At 40.2% G+C, this 21,146-nt stretch overlaps 2 protein-coding genes and 1 pseudogene across 3 annotated transcripts; 2 read left to right on the top strand and 1 right to left on the bottom strand.

Annotated features, from left to right (window-relative positions):
- Positions 1-6,941: 6,941 nt before the first annotated feature.
- On the bottom strand, positions 6,942-9,138 carry LOC116207974 (annotated as a pseudogene).
- On the top strand, positions 9,015-13,308 carry LOC116208062. 2 transcript variants are annotated; one of them, XM_031541275.1, is made up of 8 exons: positions 9,015-9,178; positions 10,611-10,758; positions 10,852-11,002; positions 11,101-11,226; positions 11,302-11,382; positions 11,715-11,907; positions 12,179-12,455; positions 12,590-13,308. In XM_031541275.1, the coding sequence occupies exons 1-8, from the start codon at positions 9,137-9,139 to the stop codon at positions 12,841-12,843; spliced, it is 1,272 nt and encodes a 423-aa protein (XP_031397135.1). In that variant the 5' UTR covers positions 9,015-9,136; the 3' UTR covers positions 12,844-13,308. The 2 variants fall into 2 exon arrangements, with proteins under 2 accessions (XP_031397135.1, XP_031397136.1); XM_031541276.1 differs by having other exon boundaries at positions 9,096-9,178; positions 10,606-10,758.
- Positions 13,309-18,358: 5,050 nt separating this feature from the next.
- LOC116209278 (SKP1-like protein 1A) lies at positions 18,359-18,745 on the top strand. Its single transcript, XM_031542872.1, has one exon. It carries the CDS (start codon positions 18,368-18,370, stop codon positions 18,611-18,613), a length of 246 nt encoding a protein of 81 aa, XP_031398732.1. The 5' UTR covers positions 18,359-18,367; the 3' UTR covers positions 18,614-18,745.
- Positions 18,746-21,146: the final 2,401 nt, after the last annotated feature.

Genomic DNA, 21,146 nt, shown 5'->3' with positions numbered 1-21,146 from the left:
TGAATTATAACCCAACACCTCGGCAGGAACATCTTGCAAAGGCTATATGCTGTTGCTGGATGAATCTTATAGGCATTCCAAATTAATTAACCCCGCGAGATGATGTGGTCAGTATGGAAAATTTGGGAGAAAAGGATTATATGTTTTAATGTGGAGAGAGAGTTTGAGATATGGGTTAAAAATTACTCATCATTGGGAGAGCTTTCGTCCTACCCCTCCTTTTCAACACTATTGCGGTTACTTTCTTTCCTTCGGTGGAGAATGTGTTTCTTCACCAAGCTTGAGCGAGGCGGTGGAGGCGGTCAAGGTCGACAAGCTAGCAACACATCAGGGCACGAGGTGTGGCACTGTGCCACACCTATATATATATATATATAACACTGTTGCGATGGCCATTTAGATACTATTGTAGATCAAGGAATGTTGATGAAGTCGATATAGAAAGCGGCTTGAACATTTGTAGGAAATGGTGCATGTCGACCAACTGAAAGCATATAAGTACTGTCCCCTGCACAATATTCATTGTAAGCTCAGTGACATAGGTGAATGGTAGGTGACAATGTTTTGCTTCAATGGCCAAATGATTGTTGAGTAAATTGCAATCATATCTTCTTTCTTTTTTTTTGTTTATGGATTAATGTTCGATTTGAATTTTTTTTGGGTGAACAATATATTTTTGTTATTAATATGCATATAAGTGTGTTGAACTTTTTAATAGGAGGGTCTTCCCCCCCCACCCCAATAAATTGTTCGCAAGCTATAATTATAAAGAGGTACAAAATGATCTTTCAAATAAAATATATATGACTTTTCCACAAGTCTCAAATAAATCAAACTCCCCTACCTTTACTACAAACTCGCACCACTATAGCTTTTTAGGTAAAACCTGAGTTCCTTCATCAATCGGCTCTTTGAGTCTTTATCATTGATCATATTCATCCCTCATAGTCAATGTCCTAAACAGACTTGTGACCGGTAGAAATAGAATATTTCGGGGAAACCAACAAGTACTTCTTCCCCAAGACCCTCATAAGCATTAAGTCCTGCCTCTATGAAAGGTGCCAAAAGCTGCCCGAGTCCTCTCTCCTTCGCCCCTTTTCTTGTAGCAGTACAGACCGGTTTGAACGCCGAGCGCCCATACAGTTGGGAGTTTGATATGGAGGAGAAAATGCAAGAGAATGAAGGGTCACCAAAGGATCGGTGTATGAAGGGAGAAGACATGGGGATGAGTTTGGTGGAAGCTTCATGAAGTTCACGAGGCCCTGCCTCGAGATTGAAGCAGTGATGAGCTGATCGAAGAGAAAAGGGAAGTGGAGATGATGGACCTGGGTGACCCTGAGAGCGTGCTGGACATGGAGGACAGTTCCTCTTGCCTTCGAAGCCCTCCGTAGCTCGGGATTGTCAGCAGGTTTTTTTTTTTTTTTGGATAAATGATGAAACTTCATTGATAACAGATGAATTTACATCAGAAACCAATACCATTTTCCTCTATACGGAGTAAAATAAAAAAATACCCAAGAGCTACTCCCAAGTCAACTAGTTGCAGTATCAAAATGGTGAAACATATGCCTCGCAATGATAGAGTGTGCAATTTTGCATGAGAATCGAGGGAGAACAGACAACTTTGCTTTCACATCCGAGAAGATCCTTCGTATTATAATTGTTGGAGGCGAGACTTGATTCCGGTAGAGCCTGGCGTTCCTCTCCCTCCAGATGCAGTAAATGTAGTGAGTCCAGAGAAGTTTAAGACAAATAATATCCAGCTTCTTTCCACGGAGAGAGGAGACCCAGCAAAGTTCCGTATTCCAGTCGACATTGTGTTTGTTCATTCCAACACGGTCTAATAAACTTCTCCAAATCCCTTGGGTGATAGGGCATTCAAAAAAGAGGTGATTTCGGGTCTCCAATTCCAAACTACAGAATTCGCATTCGGGTGCAGTAATCGAGATTCTCCAACTCATAAGCCTATCTTTTGTACTCAATCTATTATGAATACAAAGCCAGCTAATGAAAGAGGATCGAGGAAACCGCCCCTCAAACCAGATTGCGTTCCTCCATTCCATCTTCTGGCTTCTGGGACTAAAGCATTTCCACGCACTAGCAACAGAAAATGTCTCGGATTTGTGAGCCGTCCATGTGACCCTATCACGATCAGAGAGTTGAATTGCATTAGCGAGATCACGGAGCAGGCCAGCTTGCAGATCCGAGCTTCTAGGCCAATGCCAGCATCCATCAACCAGAATCGAACTAACTGTTGCGTGCTCCCTAATCGACGGAAAGCACTGGAGCCCCCTGGTGCAATAGTTTATTAAAGAACCGACCGGTAACCACTTGTCATACCAAAAAGATACATTCGTACCAGGGCCAACACAATAGCGGATATAGGGAGACATCAAAGTCCTCAGCTGCAAAAGTTTTCTCCAGTTCCAAGAACAATCACCAGGTATCCTTAAAGACCAAATACTTCGGTCTTTGATTAAATATTTAGCAACCCAGGCCACCCAAAGAGACCCTGAACGCACGAGGAGAGACCAAAGGTTTTTGAGTACGCATACCTTATTCCACAGGGTTAGGTCCTTGATACCGAGTCCTCCATCAGACTTTGGAAGACATAGAGTTTCCCAGCCGAGCTTTCCTCCTCCTATATGCTGCTCAAGGCCTTTCCAGAGGAAGGATCTGCACTTCTGCTGCACCAACTTTATGACTTTCTTGGGAAGAATGAAGTGGATACACCAGTAGCTGGCCATGCTGAAAAGTACTGAATTGATCAACTGTACTCGTCCCGCGTAAGACAAGTGCTTCACAGACCAACTCCTTATACGCTTTAGGATTCTCTCAGTAAGAGCCTCGCAGTTCTTCGTGGAAAGCTTGCCCGAGACAAGAGGGAGCCCCAAGTATCTCACAGGAAGAGTACCTTTCTTAAAACCCGAGCTATTCACCAATATAGAGATGCCTTCCTCAGTGATGCCTCCCGTGAAGATTTCAGATTTCTCAGGGTTCAGCTTGAGCCCAGACCAGTTGTAAAAGATGTTCAACACTTCCAGAATGGCAACAAGAGACTCTTTGGACCCGTTTGTGAACAAGAATAGATCATCAGCAAAGCAGAGATGGGTGAGCTTGATAGACTTACATCTAGGATGGAAGCCGATTCTGCCTTCGTCTGCAGCAGTGTCCAAAAGCTTTGAGAAGACCTCCATGGCAATAACAAACAAATAGGGTGATAGGGGGTCACCTTGTCGCAATCCCCTTTGGCCGGCAAAGTAACCACATAAGGAGCCATTGACAGCCACTGAAAAGTAAGGAGAGGTAATACATCCCTTGATCCATCTGAGAAATGATAGGGGAAATCCCATGACCTTCAAACAGTTAAGAATAAAATCCCAGTTCAAGGAGTCAAAGGCTTTCATTAGGTCAATTTTGATAGCACAACGGGGGGTTATTCCTTGTCTATGGTAGTTTCTTACAAGCTCATGAGCAAGCAAGACATTGTCAGATATTCTCCTGCCCTGCACAAAAGCTGTCTGGTTTAGGCTTATAACATCAGGAAGGACCCCTTTCATTCTGTTGGTGATCACCTTGGTAATGCATTTATACACCACATTGCAGCATGAGATAGGGCGGAAGTCCTTCATGCGATCAGCTTTCTCCTTCTTAGGGACAAGTGCTAATATTGTAGAATTCACCTCTCTGCGCAGCTCGCCTGTCGAAAAGTAATGTTGTACAGCAGCAAGGAAGTCTTTATGAACAATTCTCCAAGCATGCTTATAAAAATACACCGTGAAGCCGTCTGGGCCAGGTGATTTATCATTTCCCATTGAGAACAGAGCTGATTTGATTTCCTCTTCTGTGATAGGAGACACAAGCAGTTGTTGTTGAGCCTGAGAGATCTTCTTTTTGAGAATAGAAGAAAGTTGCGTCGCAGAGGTGCCCGCTACGCTTGCATCCTTTTCTCCTAGAAGGCTTTGGTAAAAGTTGACTGCTTCCGCTTTTATTTGATGTATATCTTCCAGCTTGGAACCTGAGTTAGTGTAGAGTACTCGAATGGAGGTTCTTGCATTTCTTATCTTCACTGCCTTATGAAAGAAAGAAGTGTTCTGATCCCCCGCTTTTAACCATGCCACCCTTGACTTTTGTCTCAGTAGTTTCTCCTCTTTATCCATGGCTTCTAATAGCTCAACCCTTATAGCGATTTCCTTTTCCATAATTTCAGAAGACATGCAATTACTTTCAAGAATTTCAGTTTGGATCTGAGCGAGTTGAGTTTGCAAGGCGTCAACTTTAGCATGCACATCCCCAAAGTAAGATCTATTGAAATCTTTCAGATGTCTCTTTAGATTCCTCAATTTCTTGTAAAGCACTGCCATAGGATTACCTTCCTGGACCTCCATCCACACACGTTCCACAAGTTTCAAGTACTCTGGATGCTCAGTCCAGAAATGGAAAAACTTAAAAGGCTTTGGGCCCGCATTCTCTTTGGCACCAAATCTCAACATGATAGGACTATGATCAGAAATTCCGGGAGAAAGAAATTCCACTGTTGAGGCAATATCCCGTTGAAACCATAAGTCATTAACCAACGCTCTGTCAATCTTCCTAGCTTGAAACCCCTCCTGTCTTTTGTTGCTCCATGTGAAAAAACAGCCGGTATAGGGGTGATCCTTAAGCTCCGATGTGCTAATGAAGTCTGTAAATTCTCTTATACTTTGATCAACAACAATTTCCCTCCCAACTACTTTGGCCTCTTCTAATTCTTTAATTGCATTGAAATCACCCATCAACATCCAACTATACCTCATACCCACTGTTAAAGTCTGCAGATCATGCCATAACACCCTTCTTTCCGACAAGTCATTTGAAGCATAAACAAAAGTCAAAGCAACCCAACCAACTCCTTTGGGAACATTTACCAATAAATGGATATATTGACTAGTTTTGCTAAGGAATTGCACCTGCAAGTCCTCTCGTACCAGAATCCACAATCTGCCATTATGGGCATGCTGATAATTTTCCATCAACAACCAGCCCTTCCATTTATTCACTATCTTTAGACAATTGTTTTCCTTTACCCGTGTCTCAATGAGAGCAAAAATCCCTATATCGTGTTCCTTCGCAAACTTAAAGACCATTTTCTATTTCAGAGGGTCATTTATCCCTCTAACATTCCAAGAGGTAATTATCATGATAGTAATTTAGGAGGTTTACCTCCCTTGCCCGTTCTAGGTTTCCTTTTGCCTTGAACTTTCTGGGTTGATTTCACCTCCTCCACTGTAATGCTCTGATTCTGTGTTGTAACTCCCCGACGCGAGGATACCTCCAGCTCATCATCTGAGCTGATCGCATCAGAACGAGACTTCACATCTTCTAAGAGAACTTGCTTGCTATTCACCTGTGAGGACTCTCCTTTGGAAGGGACTTCGATATTGTCCCCGTGCAAGTCACTCCATTCAGCCACTTTTCCTTGCTCTGATGCAAGGGGGGGAGTGGGAGTAATAGAGTTGGGGACCTCCAACTCGCAAACTCCCTGTCCAGCGAGCATTCCAGCATCAGGAGGGGACAGTTCAGCACGTTCAGCATCAGCTTTTTCACCAGCCCGAGGAGAACTCCCTTCCACAGGGGTTGGTGTCAGTATTGCTGGAGTGGCTGCAGATGGGTTGCTGCAACTGTGACCGAAAACTTTGCATTTGTCACACTTCTCAGGCAGCCATGGGGTGTCCACAAGAACCTCTACTGTGTGTTCATTTCCCAAATCAACATTCAAAACACTTGGAATTTTCTTCCCAAAGTCAATTTCTATACATACTTTAGCATAATCCAGTCTCGAGCGTAGGGCAGTAGCTCTATCCATGTAGAGTGGTTTACCAATCGCACTTGCTAAAAAGCTGATGCCTTTAGGATGGAAGTACTGAAGGGGAATTCTCCGCAATTGGGCCCACATCGGCATCTTCTTCAAACTCAGTTCCTCTTCAGTGAAAGTCGGACTCCATTTTTGCAAGATCAGAAAATTGCGCTCTACATGCCACGGTCCTGTTTCTAGAACCCATGTCATGACATCCTCATTAGGAAACTGGAAAATAAATAGGGAGCCCATGGTGCTAACCGTAACCTTCCCTTGTTTACCCCATAAACCGTTTACAACAGCAGCAATCTTTCCAAATTCGGGAGTCTTGCCCAAGAATCGACCAACAAGGGTGTAGCACCATTGGTCGAGTCCCATCTGCAGGATCTCCGATGGAGGTTTTACATTACAGTGGTCGACTCCTTCAAAGTACTCAAGATTTTGGTTTACCTTTGGAAAAACTTTTCTCCAGTTTAATGGCCCTTTCGGTGCCAATTTCTCACCGGAGATGGGTTGCGGAAGACTCTGGACACCATTTGTTACTGATTGAGGAGCCGATTCCGCCATTGCTGGTGAAGATTTGGCCTCCCACAGGCCTCTCAGCGGCGGAACCAGGAATCAGGCAGGCAGGAAGCAAGCAAGCAAGAATCAGGGGACGACTTGTCAGCAGGTTTTTGATGGACATATAAGCTCCTAATAATCGATCTTAGAAACCTGAAATTCAACAGCTCAAAAAAGAGCTTCGGGTCTACCCATTCATAGACCAACAGATCAATGATGTTGATATGTGTGTGATCTTACTCGTGTTTGGTTTGTCCTCTCTCGTCCTTGGTTTTGGTATAAAGTCCTCTAAATTTGCCCTGTTTTGGTCAGCTGTGACAATCAGGAGCCGTCTCTCGGGTTTCTTATAATCATGCGACATCTTTACTAGCGATTAGAGTAATTTTCTGTGTCAACAATTCGAGTATTTTCAATTCAACTTGGTACTCTTTGAATAAGTCTTTCATAGCCAACTATGCTAAGATACACAATAAAATTGCACATCAACCGACTAGCAGTCAAGATCATTATTTTGTTCTGTACAATCAATACGACTCCAAGAGAATGAACTAATCAAAAGCACCTAAACATCCATTGAACTATGCAATATCGGAGCCAGCCTAAAAGATGTCTGACCATACCAACTTATACAGATGTTTGATCTATGCAGTCTTCGCGCAATTGATGTGGATTTGCCAGCTAGTTGCTGTTAACACCTGCAGGCTCGAGAGCTTCAGCATGGCCTCTGCAAAGTCTCTTCTAAATTGGGCAGTGTCCCAAGCATATGCTCTGACGCAACTTCCAGTTTCTTCTGAACTGGTCAGTTGCTGATCCGCAAAGTGGATTCATCTACCTTTCAACAGGCTGCGATAATATGGAGCCCCAAAAGCAGGGCCCTCAGCTGGTCTCGATTCCAGCCCCTCATAGCTCATCATTGTCTCGGGCTCTGCCGCTGAAGAAGCCGGCAATCCAGCAGCTCTAACCGAAGGTGATGGAGCCACTGAAAGTTTCGGGGATGATGCTGAAGGAAATTTACTGCATCGGGATCTCATCAGGTTAAGGAAACTGCTCTCAAGAGATGGGTCGGGGCTATTTGTCCCAGAAAAATTATAGAGACGGTCCTCAAAGAACTTACAGTGAATCGATCCGATACTATGACCACCTACGGAAAAGGTCACGTATGCTTTCCATCGATATGGAATCAATTCTTAGCACTAAGATAACTCAGCTCAGTAACGAGAGGGGTGTGTGACTTTATCGAAACAGAGTTAGGATAAGGTAGAATGTAATCATTACCTAAGAGACTCACAGTTTCCCGCTCATCAAATCCCCTTGCTCCAAAAGATGCGAGAATTTCCGAGAGATCACTAAAAGGTGAAGGAAGTTGATATCCTGCCATTTCCGCGTATGAAATTCATACCGTCTCTTCTACCAGTTTGTAAAGGATAGAACGGACCACCAACCTACAATTAACGCATTTCTCATTCTCAGGTATCATTGTTAAACCAACGAAATCAACCCCATTGCATAGAATAATAAGAGCGACAGGGTTTTACAGTAAGAAGGGCTTCCCGAGCAGTCAAGACCAGAATGTCAGCATATGACACTGTTCTAAGGCATGCTTTTTCGATCTCGAACTTTATAGCTTCTATTTTGTCATAGCCCTTCAACAGTTCGTTGGGGGATGCAATCTTTCTTCAATGCCATTCCATTCATTGTGTCCAATAGGATAGAGGCATCACATCCCTATGTTGCAGCCCCCGCCCACAAATGAGAAAAGATCACCATAATGACGAGAAAAGGTGTGCGAAATAATTGACAACTATTGAACGAAATCGAAGAGCAGGAGAAGAAGCTTATTCTAGAACTGAATCGACCCGGTACCTGCACTGATCCGTTAGCAAAATACACTCTGATAAATAAAGAACAAACTCATCCACCACTAAAAGAGAGCAAAAATATCATGCTGAAGTATAAATATATATGCTAAAAGCACAGAATCGTGAAATAGTCGAATCACAAGAATGCATAATATGGGTTTAAGGATCGAGGCCAGATCACCACATTATGAAAAAACACGATGAAATCCTCACGAACTCATAGAAGCTCGCACAACGATCTTTTTAACTCTGTAACATCGAATCAACAAAGATTCTAATGCAAGCAGTACAGGAACCAACCAAGGCGCTTCCGATCTCTACAAGCGATTGGCGAGGGCAAACTTCCTATGAAAGGACACAGACAAGAAATTAAGCACCCACCTCAATGAAGCAGTCGTGGAAAGCTAGCCAGAGAAGAGATGGGAAAGGTGTCTTCTTCGTTTCGGAAAGCACGAGCAATGAAAGCAGATACTAAAGACATTTGACACAAAGCGGTTGGGACATCCTCCCTATCGTATCAAATTCGAGAATAATTTAATTTTTATGCATCGATCAGATAGTAATGCACCTTGCGACATATAAGTTCCGATAAAGCATCTTTTCCATTTCAATTAGTGCATTGTGATGTATGGGACATATAAGCTCCAATAAAGTCTCTTTTTCATTTCAATTAGTGCATTGTGACGTATGGAACATATAAGTTTCAATAAAGCCTCTTTTCCATTCCATTCCATTCCAATTAGTGCATTGTGACGTATGGAGGCCTTACAAAGTTTGATCGATTTCTGGTGCTCGTTATTTCTTATGAATTGTGACGCATCTCATTAATCTCATATCAGGCAAGACGAACTACTCTTCCGTAAGAAACCGGATTACCAGCATGCGCAATGCCCAGGAGCGCTTCCGTAACATGCGTTTAGTGGTACTTCATCTCCCTCCCCCCCTTCTCTCGTTCTATCTGGGCTCAGTTCTTGATATGGTTTGATTTGGTGTGGTGCCACCGTCTTCTGTTGCAATTAGGGTTGCAATTAAGTGTGAAATTTGCTGAACTGTAGCTGATTAGTGATTACTGAGCATAGCGATTGAAATCTTTCGTGAAAACATCGGGGTTACTTGGCTTCAGGATTAAGTTGATCTTGGGTTAAGGGGAAATCTCAGTTGTTCTATGGAGACACAAGAACTGTGTAGTTTCTGTTGGACATTAATCATAGTTGTAAACTTGTTGAGGATAGTATAATGAGGTCGTTTGGGTTTTGAGAGCAGAAGCATTCGTCTACGAAGTTACGGAGATTATTCCATCTTTTACTGTTCTCCTTCAAGATTGTTTGTCAATCTGTTCCTCGTTTTTGAGCTAAATTTTGAAATCTACTGCTTATTGCATTTACATCTTCAGTTCTATTTTTGTTCAAAATGGTGAATGGTCGAAGGAGGGTTTTCGACGGATTTCAATTAGAAGGGTAGCTTCTCAAAATGACAAGGTGCGGCTATGGCAAGATTGAACTTTGGCAAAAGTTTCAAACTTTTCAACTAATATAATGCCCGAGACAGAATGAAGAGAAAAATGCATGTGGTAGCCTTAGAAAGTTTGTTGAGAAAATGCCCTGGTTAATTTAATGGGAAAATCTTCATCCAGGATTGGTAAATAACATGTACAAGATTTATTTTTATCCTGCAAGATCAGTGAAAAACATAATATAAGATTGCTTGTAGCTTGTATTGTACATTGCCATTTGATGATAGATAGTATCCTTCTTCATGAGATACTGCATGGAGAGAGGGCTATAGGACGTTTCTTTTGTGAATTAGCGCCTAAAGAAGTAGGAAGTCTTCCTTTCTTTCTGGTGCATGAAATAAATAACTGATTGACCCACTTGTTATGTTTAATGTTTACAAACTTGTGCTCCACAAGGCAGTTGCGACAACTTTTGTAATCAGGGCTTGTCTAGAATTGGTAAGTTATTTGTGAAAAAATGGCACACCTTAGGGCACATTCTAAGGCCAAATTTCTGTCAGGCAATCTGCCAATAATAGTTTCTTCATTCATGAAGTTAATAGTTTGCATTTTATGTCATGGTTTTTTATTATTTTCAAGCATCAGTCATGAAGCTTGGCTATTGTGTCTGGCCTGTCATGATTTTTATAGGTTGATGTACCATTGTTGAGAAAGATTAAAAGCATGAGTTATATGACTACATCCTATTCTTCTCAGTATATTCATGTTGGGATGGTTTAATGCTGAAAGTGAATTTACGTGGCAAGCTTTGTTTACTTTGTCAAGATGCAGATATCATGCTTAGACAGATGCGTTGTATTATCTTTTTCTAAGATGAAAGGTTATCTTTTATTTGGACCAGGAGGAATATGATACACATGATCCGAAAGGACATCAATCAGTGGTATTGCCTTTTCTTATGAAGAGGACTAAAGTTGTTGAGATTGTGGCTGCACAAGATATCGTCTTTGCTCTTAATCACTCAGGTGTTTGTGCATTTTTTAGCCGAGGTGTGCACAGTCTTTCATCCTAAAAGGTTCTTATTTCATTAGCTTATGGTAAATGATCCAGATGAGCAAGAGTTCTTTGTCCTGTGAATGCAGAAACAAATGAGAGGATATGTTTTTTGAACGTGACCCCCGATGAAGTCATTCGAAGTTTGTTCTACAATAAGAACAATGACTCGCTCATTACAGTTTCAGTCTATGCTTCAGACAACTTCAGCTCCTTGAAATGCAGATCAACTAGGATTGAGTATGTGCAGCACTCTTCCACCAAACTAATAACCCATTTATTACAAAGTTGTAAGACATATTATAACAACCCTTCCTTATGTGATGAACTTTCATCAGATATATCAGGAGGGGTCAACCTGATGCTGGATTTGCTCTCTTCGAATCCGAATCATTGAAATGGCCTGGGTTTGTGGAGTTTGATGATGTCAATGGAAAGGTCCTCACATACTCTGCAGAGAATAAGTAGGTATTCTTGCATCCCATGTGCTTCCATGATATGTGTGGTCTTCCTTTACTCATGTGTCATGTGTTTGGCAGCGTATACAAGGTTTTTGACTTGAAGAATTATACAATGCTATACTCAATATCTGATGAACATGTGCAAGAAATCAAGATTAGGTATCTCTCTCTCTCTCACACACACACGCACGCGCGCGCACAAACACACACACATACCTTTAAAAGCTTTGGCTGTAGGGATGTTGAGCTGTTGTCACTATTTTCCAAGAAACACATATGCTTTGAGAGGTTGCTAAAGTACCTTTCCAGGCATTCTGTGCTGGCCATATTTTATCAAAGGTTGCTATCACTATTTACTCCCCTTTCTTTGCTCAGCATTCTGAGCAATGCGGAAATTCGATAAATGGAGTCCCCTTTCTTTCTTCCTTTCCTTTTTTTTTTAAAAATCTCAATTAGATAACATGCTCCCTTTCTCTTTGTTCTCATACCAGTCCAGGTATTATGTTATTGATTTTCGAAAGAGCCAGCAGCCATGTCCCTCTGAAGATCCTGTCAATAGAGGATGGCACAGTGCTCAAAGCCTTCAACCATCTACTTCATCGCAATAAGAAGGTGGACTTCATTGAACAATTCAATGAGAAGCTTCTTGTCAAGCAGGAGAATGAAAATCTCCAGATTCTTGATGTATGTAACCCTCACAACTTCATATTGCTTCACCTCTCGAAAACAAAAAGGACTTCATATATTAGCTAATCCAGGTCAACAAACACAAACAAACCCATGGAACAAGGTAGTCTTGGTGTTTCCATGAAGTCCATCTGGATGGTGTGATGCCGTGTCAAATAGTGGCACAGGGAGTTAAACTTGAGGCGCATTCCTATGCCTCAGGCTGCTTGCTTAATCTCTCAACAAGGTGCTGGTTTTTGCATTGTAATTTTCCTAGTGATTTTGACAGGTTCGCAATGCTGAGCTTATGGAAGTCAGTAGGACAGAGTTCATGACTCCATCAGCCTTTATCTTCCTCTACGAGAACCAGTTGTTCTTGACATTTAGGAACCGGATGGTCTCTGTTTGGAACTTCCGAGGGGAGCTTGTAACATCATTCGAGGATCACCTTCTGTGGCACCCTGACTGCAACAGAAATAACATTTATATAACAAGTGACCAGGATCTCATTATATCCTACTGCAAAGCTGATCCAGATGATAAGTGGACTGAGACTGAGGGAAATGGTACCTCTTCTACAACATGAACTTACTTGTAGTTACCTTTTATTCTGGTATACAAATTGAGCTCCTCTTAGGCTCTGACATTGTAGTTTTGATATGCGGTGAGTAACCCATCCCTTCTCTTTCTTTTGCTGTAGCGGGCTCTATCAACATCAGCAATATCCTGACGGGCGAATGCCTAGCAAAGATTACCGTGGCAAATGGTGGCAGCCCCGACTGCCAGAGTCGCAGTGGAAATGGCGGAGGCAGCGGTTGCAAAAAACAGAGACGCTCGCAGGTGAAGGGGAAATTTCGCCTTGTAAATTTATGTTCGCAGAGGAAATACAAGAACAGAAAACTGGTCCGTGAGATATATGGCAGATCCGATCCAACACGATCACAAAGCCCATGACCATCTCGGCATTGAACCCGGGCATAATTGCTAGGATGAAGACATGTTCAAGATGGCAACACCGCTGTTCTTGACCCTCTTCCAAGTTATCCTCGCCACAACATTGCCACTGGAGCTACGGGTGCAGCCCTTTCGCCTCTCGAACGATCCCTCGATTGTGAAGCCAGATGTTCGGCTGGTTCTGGTCCGGAGGTAGGGTCTCCTCTCAGGAACACCTCCGCATCGTCCTTTGAGCTGTGGACGAGATGGCGGGAGCATCTCCTAGCTGAGAACACACACAGCTTTCTTAGGTTCTCTCCCGATCTGCTGCAGCCCTAGCTCTTTCCTCTGTATGTATTCCATAAGCTTTGAGTTCTCCACATCTGGTCGATAATTCGGAAGTTTTCTTAATCAAAACAGACTCGAAATGGTTTAAAGTACTTCTTAATCAGTTCTTAATACGAATCGATATGGTTCCATTTAAGTCGATTTATTGGTTTCAGTCCATCAAAATGAATGATAGTTGGACATTGATTACAAAAGAACGAAGGTGACCTAGTATGAATAAAGCAACTCTGAAGTTTGCTTAAATTCTTTGCCGATCCTTCCTCAAGTGGACAGGTAATTCTCTATTTATATTTGTGATGCACCACGTGAGCCACTAGAATCATGATTATATGGATTATCATATTTACGACACAATGGCATTAGAAGTCATGTCAAAGTAAAACCGTCGAAAAATAATTGATAATATCATAATAAATTAAAGTGACTCAAAAATTATAATTTAAATTTTTATAAAGTAATAGAAGCAAAGTTAGTTTTTTTTTTTATGAATCATAATATCCGAAAGTTCAATTGAGCTCCGACTAATACAGTCGAGCTAGGTAGGCCCATGAAAAAGTAGAATTAGTTTTTGTAATCACCTATCGACCTTTTAGATAAAATCCCATCTACAACTGTTAAAATTAACTATGTTTGTAATTAGTGCGAGGGGAAGGATGTTGTAATTTGGATCTTTCATGAGTAGTCCACAAAGTCATGAGTTCAAATCTCTTTCCACACGTAGCGAATAAACTCCTTTCCTTACATCAAAATATGGTATTCTCTCTCTCTCTCTCTCTCTTTTTTTTTAATAAATAATGCATATCAAAATATAGGGAAAAAAGACATTTTCAATCGTATAAATTTAACAATCAGTCAATTTTAATTTTATAAGTTTTAAAAGTATATAATCAGTTCTACATGTTTGCTCTGTGAGACACTTTTCGTCCGTTCCGTAACAGATCTTAATAGAGCTGTTGATGTGGATTTAACAGCATTAATATTGTCCACGTGTCAATTTCTAATTGGCTGAAAAAATAATAATTAAATAATAATAAATAAATAAATAATAATTTTAAAAAAGGGAAAGGTACCAGATTCGAGGCTTCCCTTTCGATTACCCCTCCCTCTCGCCAACCTTATCGAGCCCCAAGGGGAGTCCCTGATATGGTATCCTACCCTTTTTTTAGGGATAATTGCACTATATAGTCTAACGTTTGAATAAATTTTTAGATCTATCCCAAACTTATATTTGAATCTCTCGTGCGCTAGAAATATGTCTCATAGTTATATCAATTTAGACCAAAGTTTATAGAAATAGTGGAACAGCACGTCACGTGCTTCTTTTCCTTCAACCAAATTTCTTTTTCTAGTGAGTTTTTTTTTTTGGTTAGATTGTACTTAATATTTTATTGTATAAGTGATTCAACTTTATTGATCAAGATGGTATTTACAGTGGACCCCTTGTTCATGAAACCAACATAAAAAACAAAAGACAGAAAAGCTACTGCAGCCACAAAAACTCAGCAACTTGAGAGTTTGCAACTTCATTGGCATTGTCTCAATTACTCGAGCCACAATCTGTGATGCACCCGTGGACTTTTTCTGAATTATCCTCATGTTCCTCTCCGTTATGATCTCGTAAATATGGATCACCCAAAGCAGCCTTTGAGCGGTGTTATCAAAAGCATTTCAATCTTGAGATCGAACACAATTCTTCGTTCCAGCCAAAATGTTGCCTCTTCACAGGCTACACCAAATAATCCTGGTGATTCTAGATCCATAAAAGATATATATAATCTCCAGATTTGATCACCTTAAGGCAGAATTCGTACTCAGAATGCATTTCGCAGTCCAACATTCAATCCTTGGTGCTTTAGAATTAGAAAATTAGAAACCTAAAGCACCCAAAGTTGGACATAAAAGTCCAGATTTATAGACATTCAATAATCAGAACTTAACAAAAGATGTGGACGTTGCAAATGATAGGACAAATAAGCATAATATATGTTTTAACTTTCAATGACAAAAGTCAGAGTAATAGACATCACGTTGAATCGTAAGGGATCAAGAGCCATGAAATCCATGGATTTTGCCGAGACAAACAATCCATTAACAAGAGTAACAGAACCTTTCGCCCCTTCCAAAGCTTCCTAAAAGATAATTGTGAACGTATTCGTTAAGGAAATAAAGGAATCTGGAGTAATTAATGAACAGAATATTGCTAACCAAAAGCGGCTCTAGTCTACAGTCAGATGAATGAACCCCAAGAGCTCGCATGAGAGCTGGTTTAAATGCCCTATTCTATGGCGAAATATTCCTAGATGTTAATGAGCAGGACATACTTCTATTTGTCGATATCTTCCCTTTCGTCCAAGCAGGATCCCTGGTATCCGCCTTACTGGGTAGAATGCCTTCCGCTGTGTGTTATGGACCACGAGAACATCCGACAAGCCTAGAGATTAATATTAAGACAGTTCGAGGCCTTAGACTACTGGTTCATAATATCACTTCCTGAAGAATGAAGAAAAATAAAATATTGAAATGGCATGTTTTTTGGGACTGTACTTAGACCACCCTTTCCCTCGAGTTTTTCCCTTCAAACTCAACAGAAGGGTTAATATATCGAGAAACCACTTTGTTAGATCTCCCACAGAAAGGCAATAATTTCAATCACATGGTAGTCTTAAGCCCATAAGCTTCACATTACATTGCATAGAATCAGAATGTAGAGAGCTGTACAAATGCATAAGTAATCGTACTAGTGATTAAAAATCACACAGTTTCCCAGCGGACAAAAACATGATTAGAGTTTTCTTGTCTTTGGTAACGAGGAGAGGCATCGAGAGAAAAAAAAAAAAAAGAAAAGCAAAAATTAGAATTGACACTCCAGGAAAGAATAAACTATGAATTTTCTCTTGGTCAGAATTACAATGAATAATGAATGGGCACAAAATCGATAAAACATAATAAGAATGGTCTATCTATTGAAACCTGGTAAGCACATGGCATGAATATAAGCAATCTCCAAGGTATTAAAATACACACAATATTAATTAGAAACAACATCATCTAAAATATACAGGGGGGCCTATAAGAAGTAGAAGAACTAATATAATGAACTTTAAAAAAAAAAAGCAACAATAATCACAAAAAAGCGAACCTGGGCAGAGCAATGCAACCTAGTAGATGCGGAGCTGCTGAGGAAGGAGAGCGGTGGGATCTGTTGCTGTGTCGAGAATCAACAGGCAAGAGGACAAAAGAATTTTCTATGCCAAAAGTCCATGATATTACTGCTGCTTCTTGTCCTCTTTTACTAAAGCATTCGCTGAGCAGACCGATTAGATCATTAGTTTATAATTGTTAAAAATGATTAAGCCAATTAAAACCATGTTAGCTTACATAAGTAGCAAGGACCGATATTGCTGTTGCATAATAAAAACTCAAAAAGCAGCAAGAAGACAATAGTCTATATAATACTAAAAAAAGCAAAATTCATAACTAATAAGCCCAAAATTGTTAATATAAGACATCCCAACCATGCCAATGCCGCCTTAATCCAAAAAGAATGTCAAGTCTTCTTAATCTCTTTGCCACCAACAGAAGCTTGCAGTGTTGATCATTTGCTATGTGACTATGATCCAGATCCAAAGATGTATGGCGCTCCATTTACTTTTTTCCTCGAAAATCCATTCGGCCATTGATAAACAACTGCCGCTAATAGTCGCATTATCGTCGTAAAGGAAAGACATTTGTTTTTTTAATGGTGATAGCACATAACTTCCATTAAAAATGCATAAGCGACTACCCTAAAACCTGGATTTAAGTTAGATTGAAGAGGTTCAATATTTTGTAAAGCATAAAATGTTAAAGAGTAGATTGTTCAGCAAAAGAAGTATATAAGCTATGACGTTGCAAATCAAGGACGAATACAAGTCAATAGGACAGAAAAAAACAATTGCATTGTAGAAATGGTAAATTGCCCTGATCCAAAGATGTTTCAATATGATATAAGTTTTTTTTTTACTATTTGATGACACAAAATATTTCGAAATTATTTCAATTTAATACAAACCGTCATCTCACCATTGAGGCTATCAAGCTGTCCTTTACAATATCTGTAAATTTTGCATCAATCATGTAACTTATGTAAAATATTTTATACTATTAAACTACAACTTTAAAATATTTTATACTATCATATTTTACATTATGTAATTTCGGATGGAAAGATAAGACTGCGATTCTAACCTTTCTCTGCACTATATGACAAGCTCCCTTTTATTGTTCACAACCCACTCTTTTTTAAAATTGCTTTTTCCACCTCTCATGACGTCTCCTTTACATGGAAAAGGAGCTTTTCTCCCACAGTTGAAGGATCATCTGTTACCTCCCCACACATGCCGACAAAAAGCACATGACATACAGAAAAATAAAATGATCAATTGTTTTCGTAGTAGAATCATAGGAGATCATCATATATGTGACATTGCTAATAAACTAGGATTTCTCATTTCAATCCTGAGTGACATTTGTATGCTACTTGAGCTTCCATGATCAATCGTCTCTTCTTAAAAAGAAAAGAAAAAGTTTAATTTTTTGTTTTTATTACTAAATTCAGTTCATTATTCGTTGCTCACTGTTAAAACTTTTTTTCTCTTAAAATTTCAAAAATAAATGAATATTCAAATAAGTAATAAATTTTTCGAGCAAGTTTGTTAAATAAAAGAAAGTGATATTAAGTTAAATATAATTATGATTGACTGACACGAATAAAATAGGGAGGAGAATCCCCCGATAAAGTTGACAAAAGTCAATAATAGACGGTTTATATTAGGGGTGTGCACGGATACCGGGTATACCCAGAACCGGTCGGAACCTACCCGTTAGGGTAGGGTCCGGGTATCTCGTATTGAAAATAGGGTAAAGTCCGGGTATCAAAATCAAGAACCGGTGAAATCCGGTTCCAGTTCCGGTTCCACTTACAGGGTACCCAGAATCGGAATCGGAACCGGATGATGATTATTAATTAAAAAAAAAGAGAGTAAAGTTAGTGCTCAGGAGTCGGGAGGAAGACAGGAACTCTGTTACTCACTCTGTAACCTAAATCAAATCGCCTTTCGGTCTCGTCTCAGCTCCTCTTCGTCGCTCGCCTCTCGTCTCCGACTGTCTTTTCCGTCGCTCTCCTCTCGTCTCCGACCGTCCTCAGACCATCAGGCACATGATCGAGGACGACTGCGCCGACAATGGGATCCCCCTCCCCAACGTCACCAGCAAAATCCTCGCCAAGGTCGTCGAGTACTGCAAGAAGCACGTTGAGGCCGCCGCCGAGAGCAAGTCCGAGGACCGCCCCTCCCCCGCCACCGCCGCCGAGGACGAACTCAAGGCGTGGGACGCTGATTTCGTCAAGGTCGATCAGGCCACGCTCTTCGATCTGATTCTGGTCGGTCAGTTGCTGCTCTCCTAGAACCCTAATTGCTGAAATTTCAATTGATTGTTTGTGATGTCGACGTTTCTCATAACTTCGATAATTGCAGAGGCCGGTAAATTTGTGATGAACATATGTTTTTTGGTGGATGAGTTATGAGTGTTGTTCTTGCGTGTTCTTTGTGCTGCTTGATTTTGCTTTTCTTGCCGTTGACATTTTTTTTCATCTTCCGGCCTGCAATTAAGCTTCTAGATTAGTTTGATGAGGTGCCCTTTTCATCGTAGTTATAAAAAACAATTTGGTGGAGCTGAGGAGTAATTATTAACTGTTGAATTCTTTCGAGTCTTTTCAGTTGTTGCCTACTTAAATTTTAAGGTTGCTGTTTGTGACGTGTGTGACTTCTCATGATATTTGAGCTTGTTCCGGTTTGACAATGCTTGTCTATTTCACCAAAATAACAAGGTTTTATTAAGCCGATGAATTAGAGTAGTTTGAACATGTCCTTGTACGAAAGTCGTTGCTGGATTTTGATGGTGGCTTGCTGCTAAGAAACAGCATATAGTACATGTTATTTCCTGCTTTAAGAATTAGCCTGTCAGGTTAGTCATGAAATGCAAGAGATTGTAGCTGGAGATCACGTCAATGTGGTCATGATCCCATATACTTGTGATGTTAGATAGGATCTAGCTGATTGAAGCAATATGGTTGTATGAGCTGAGTGAAACTCTCTGTAGAAGTCTGTTGATTTGTTCAGCTTCACTGTGCATATGGTCATGAATTGTGGTCGGAAAATTTACAGGTTCCGGGTAGGTTCCGATTCCAGGATTCAACTGGGTAGGGTCCGGTTCCAAAATCTTGGAACCGGTCCCTTATAGGGTAGGGTCCGGGTATCGCGAAAAAAATAGGGTACTCGGAACCGATCACCCCTAATTTATATATAGGTAGGGACATGAGTACTACATATATATATATATATATATATATATACGCATATATATATATAGCTTTGTACAGAGTGATTATATACACCTGATCAGTTCTTTTGGCTCTGCTCCCTCTTTTCCTCTCTGCAACAGCACAGAGTAGAGACATTGATTCGTGACGGAGAGTTCATAAAGAAAGGCTGCAGAGTGGCTCAGAGATCGATGAGCTGGAGCTGCTACATGTACACGTAAACAGATACATACATACATATGTGTATATATATTGATAAGGCTACATATATATATATATATATATACACACTCCAATAATTGTTAGAATATACGGGAGAAATGTTTATAATATATTTACTTATTGCTAGTAACGTAAGAAGCTTTTAATTTATTGCTATAATTTCTTTTCTTTTTAAATATCTCAATATTTTGCTTTCTTGGTTGTGATGACTGATCTTAATTGCGATTATCTCATCTCAAGCACATCAATAATATTGGATGTATGATAATGACTTCTCACTCTAAATTCTAAAGGAACATTTCAAGAACTAAAGATATATATCTTTTGGGGTGAAAAACTAAAGATAAATTGATTTGGGAAAATTCACAATTTTTTTCTCTCTCTGCGCGCCAAAATATCATTTGAATAATTAGAGGATTTCATGCTGATCTCACCAGTTTCCTCTCACATAGGGATTGGCTAGAATTGTGTGAATGCTAAGATTGGAATAATGAAGAACACATACGGTGTACACATTACAAACATATTGGTACATTTTAGTTCAAAGAATAGTTATTAGATCAGCAGTAACTTGCATGGTTTTGGTGCACTCAATTAACAGGCAATATTATCAGACAGACGGCACCACATCGTAGCTACCGTCATTTTGACTTGTGAAAATTGATCTATCCCCTTAGGAAATTGTTTCGAGTGTTGATTATTGATCGGCCTAACCGCGTAGGTGATCATATTGCGCAATGTTACCCACGAACTCATCGATCAAGCCTCTTAAATAAACTATGCATAGATTATCCATGCATATAGGCTAGCTCCGATTATTACCAACTTGGTTTGAGCTAAATAAGTCGCAACTCTAGGAATACATGTTTCAGACTCAATGCATATATAAGACCTCGTGGATATTAACTTCATATATATAGAATCTTTTGAACGAAAACTTGCGGTTTCATCCTAACACAAAAGTTACAATGTGCATGCGTTAGGATTCTCTAGCTAACTAGCTCCTTAGTTACCACAACGAGTAATAAAAGTGGATTTTGCGTGAAACCTCAGCTTCGGCCTCAGGTTGGACCAGCAGGATGAGTTCAGCCATGATCACTCTTACGTTAACGGCCATCTCGATCGGCAAATGTCAAGCTCATCGATCACGTGCATCATTAGCCACTTTTTCAACTCTTTGGTCCGTCTAAAAATCCCCGAATTTGTTGTTGTATTGCATGTAGAACTTATATACCAGACAAACATCCTCTTTTTTTTTTTTTAATAAGTACCACGCGAATGTTATATCTAACTAAATATGCACATGATAATCTCTATCTTTTGACAAAATTTGTCATATATTACATTTTCAGAGACGTTCTTTACCATGTAAGACATATATATCAAATATATTTTT

The sequence above is a fragment of the Punica granatum genome, chromosome 5 (assembly GCF_007655135.1).
Source record: "Punica granatum isolate Tunisia-2019 chromosome 5, ASM765513v2, whole genome shotgun sequence".
Classification (NCBI taxonomy): domain Eukaryota; kingdom Viridiplantae; phylum Streptophyta; class Magnoliopsida; order Myrtales; family Lythraceae; genus Punica; species Punica granatum.
The sequence above is the reverse complement of the archived record's forward strand: the minus strand, read 5'-3'. Positions and strand labels throughout refer to the sequence as shown.

Bases quoted from the DNA above. Each gene is read 5' to 3' on its own strand.
- LOC116209278 (XM_031542872.1), top strand. From the start codon at position 18,368: ATGATCGAGGACGACTGCGCCGACAATGGGATCCCCCTCCCCAACGTC.
- LOC116208062 (XM_031541275.1), top strand. From the start codon at position 9,137: ATGCGCAATGCCCAGGAGCGCTTCCGTAACATGCGTTTAGTG. The intron at 10,759-10,851 runs GTGTGCACAGTC...CTGTGAATGCAG, and splicing joins TTGTGCATTTTTTAGCCGAG to AAACAAATGAGAGGATATGT. The intron at 11,003-11,100 runs GTATGTGCAGCA...AACTTTCATCAG, and splicing joins TGCAGATCAACTAGGATTGA to ATATATCAGGAGGGGTCAAC.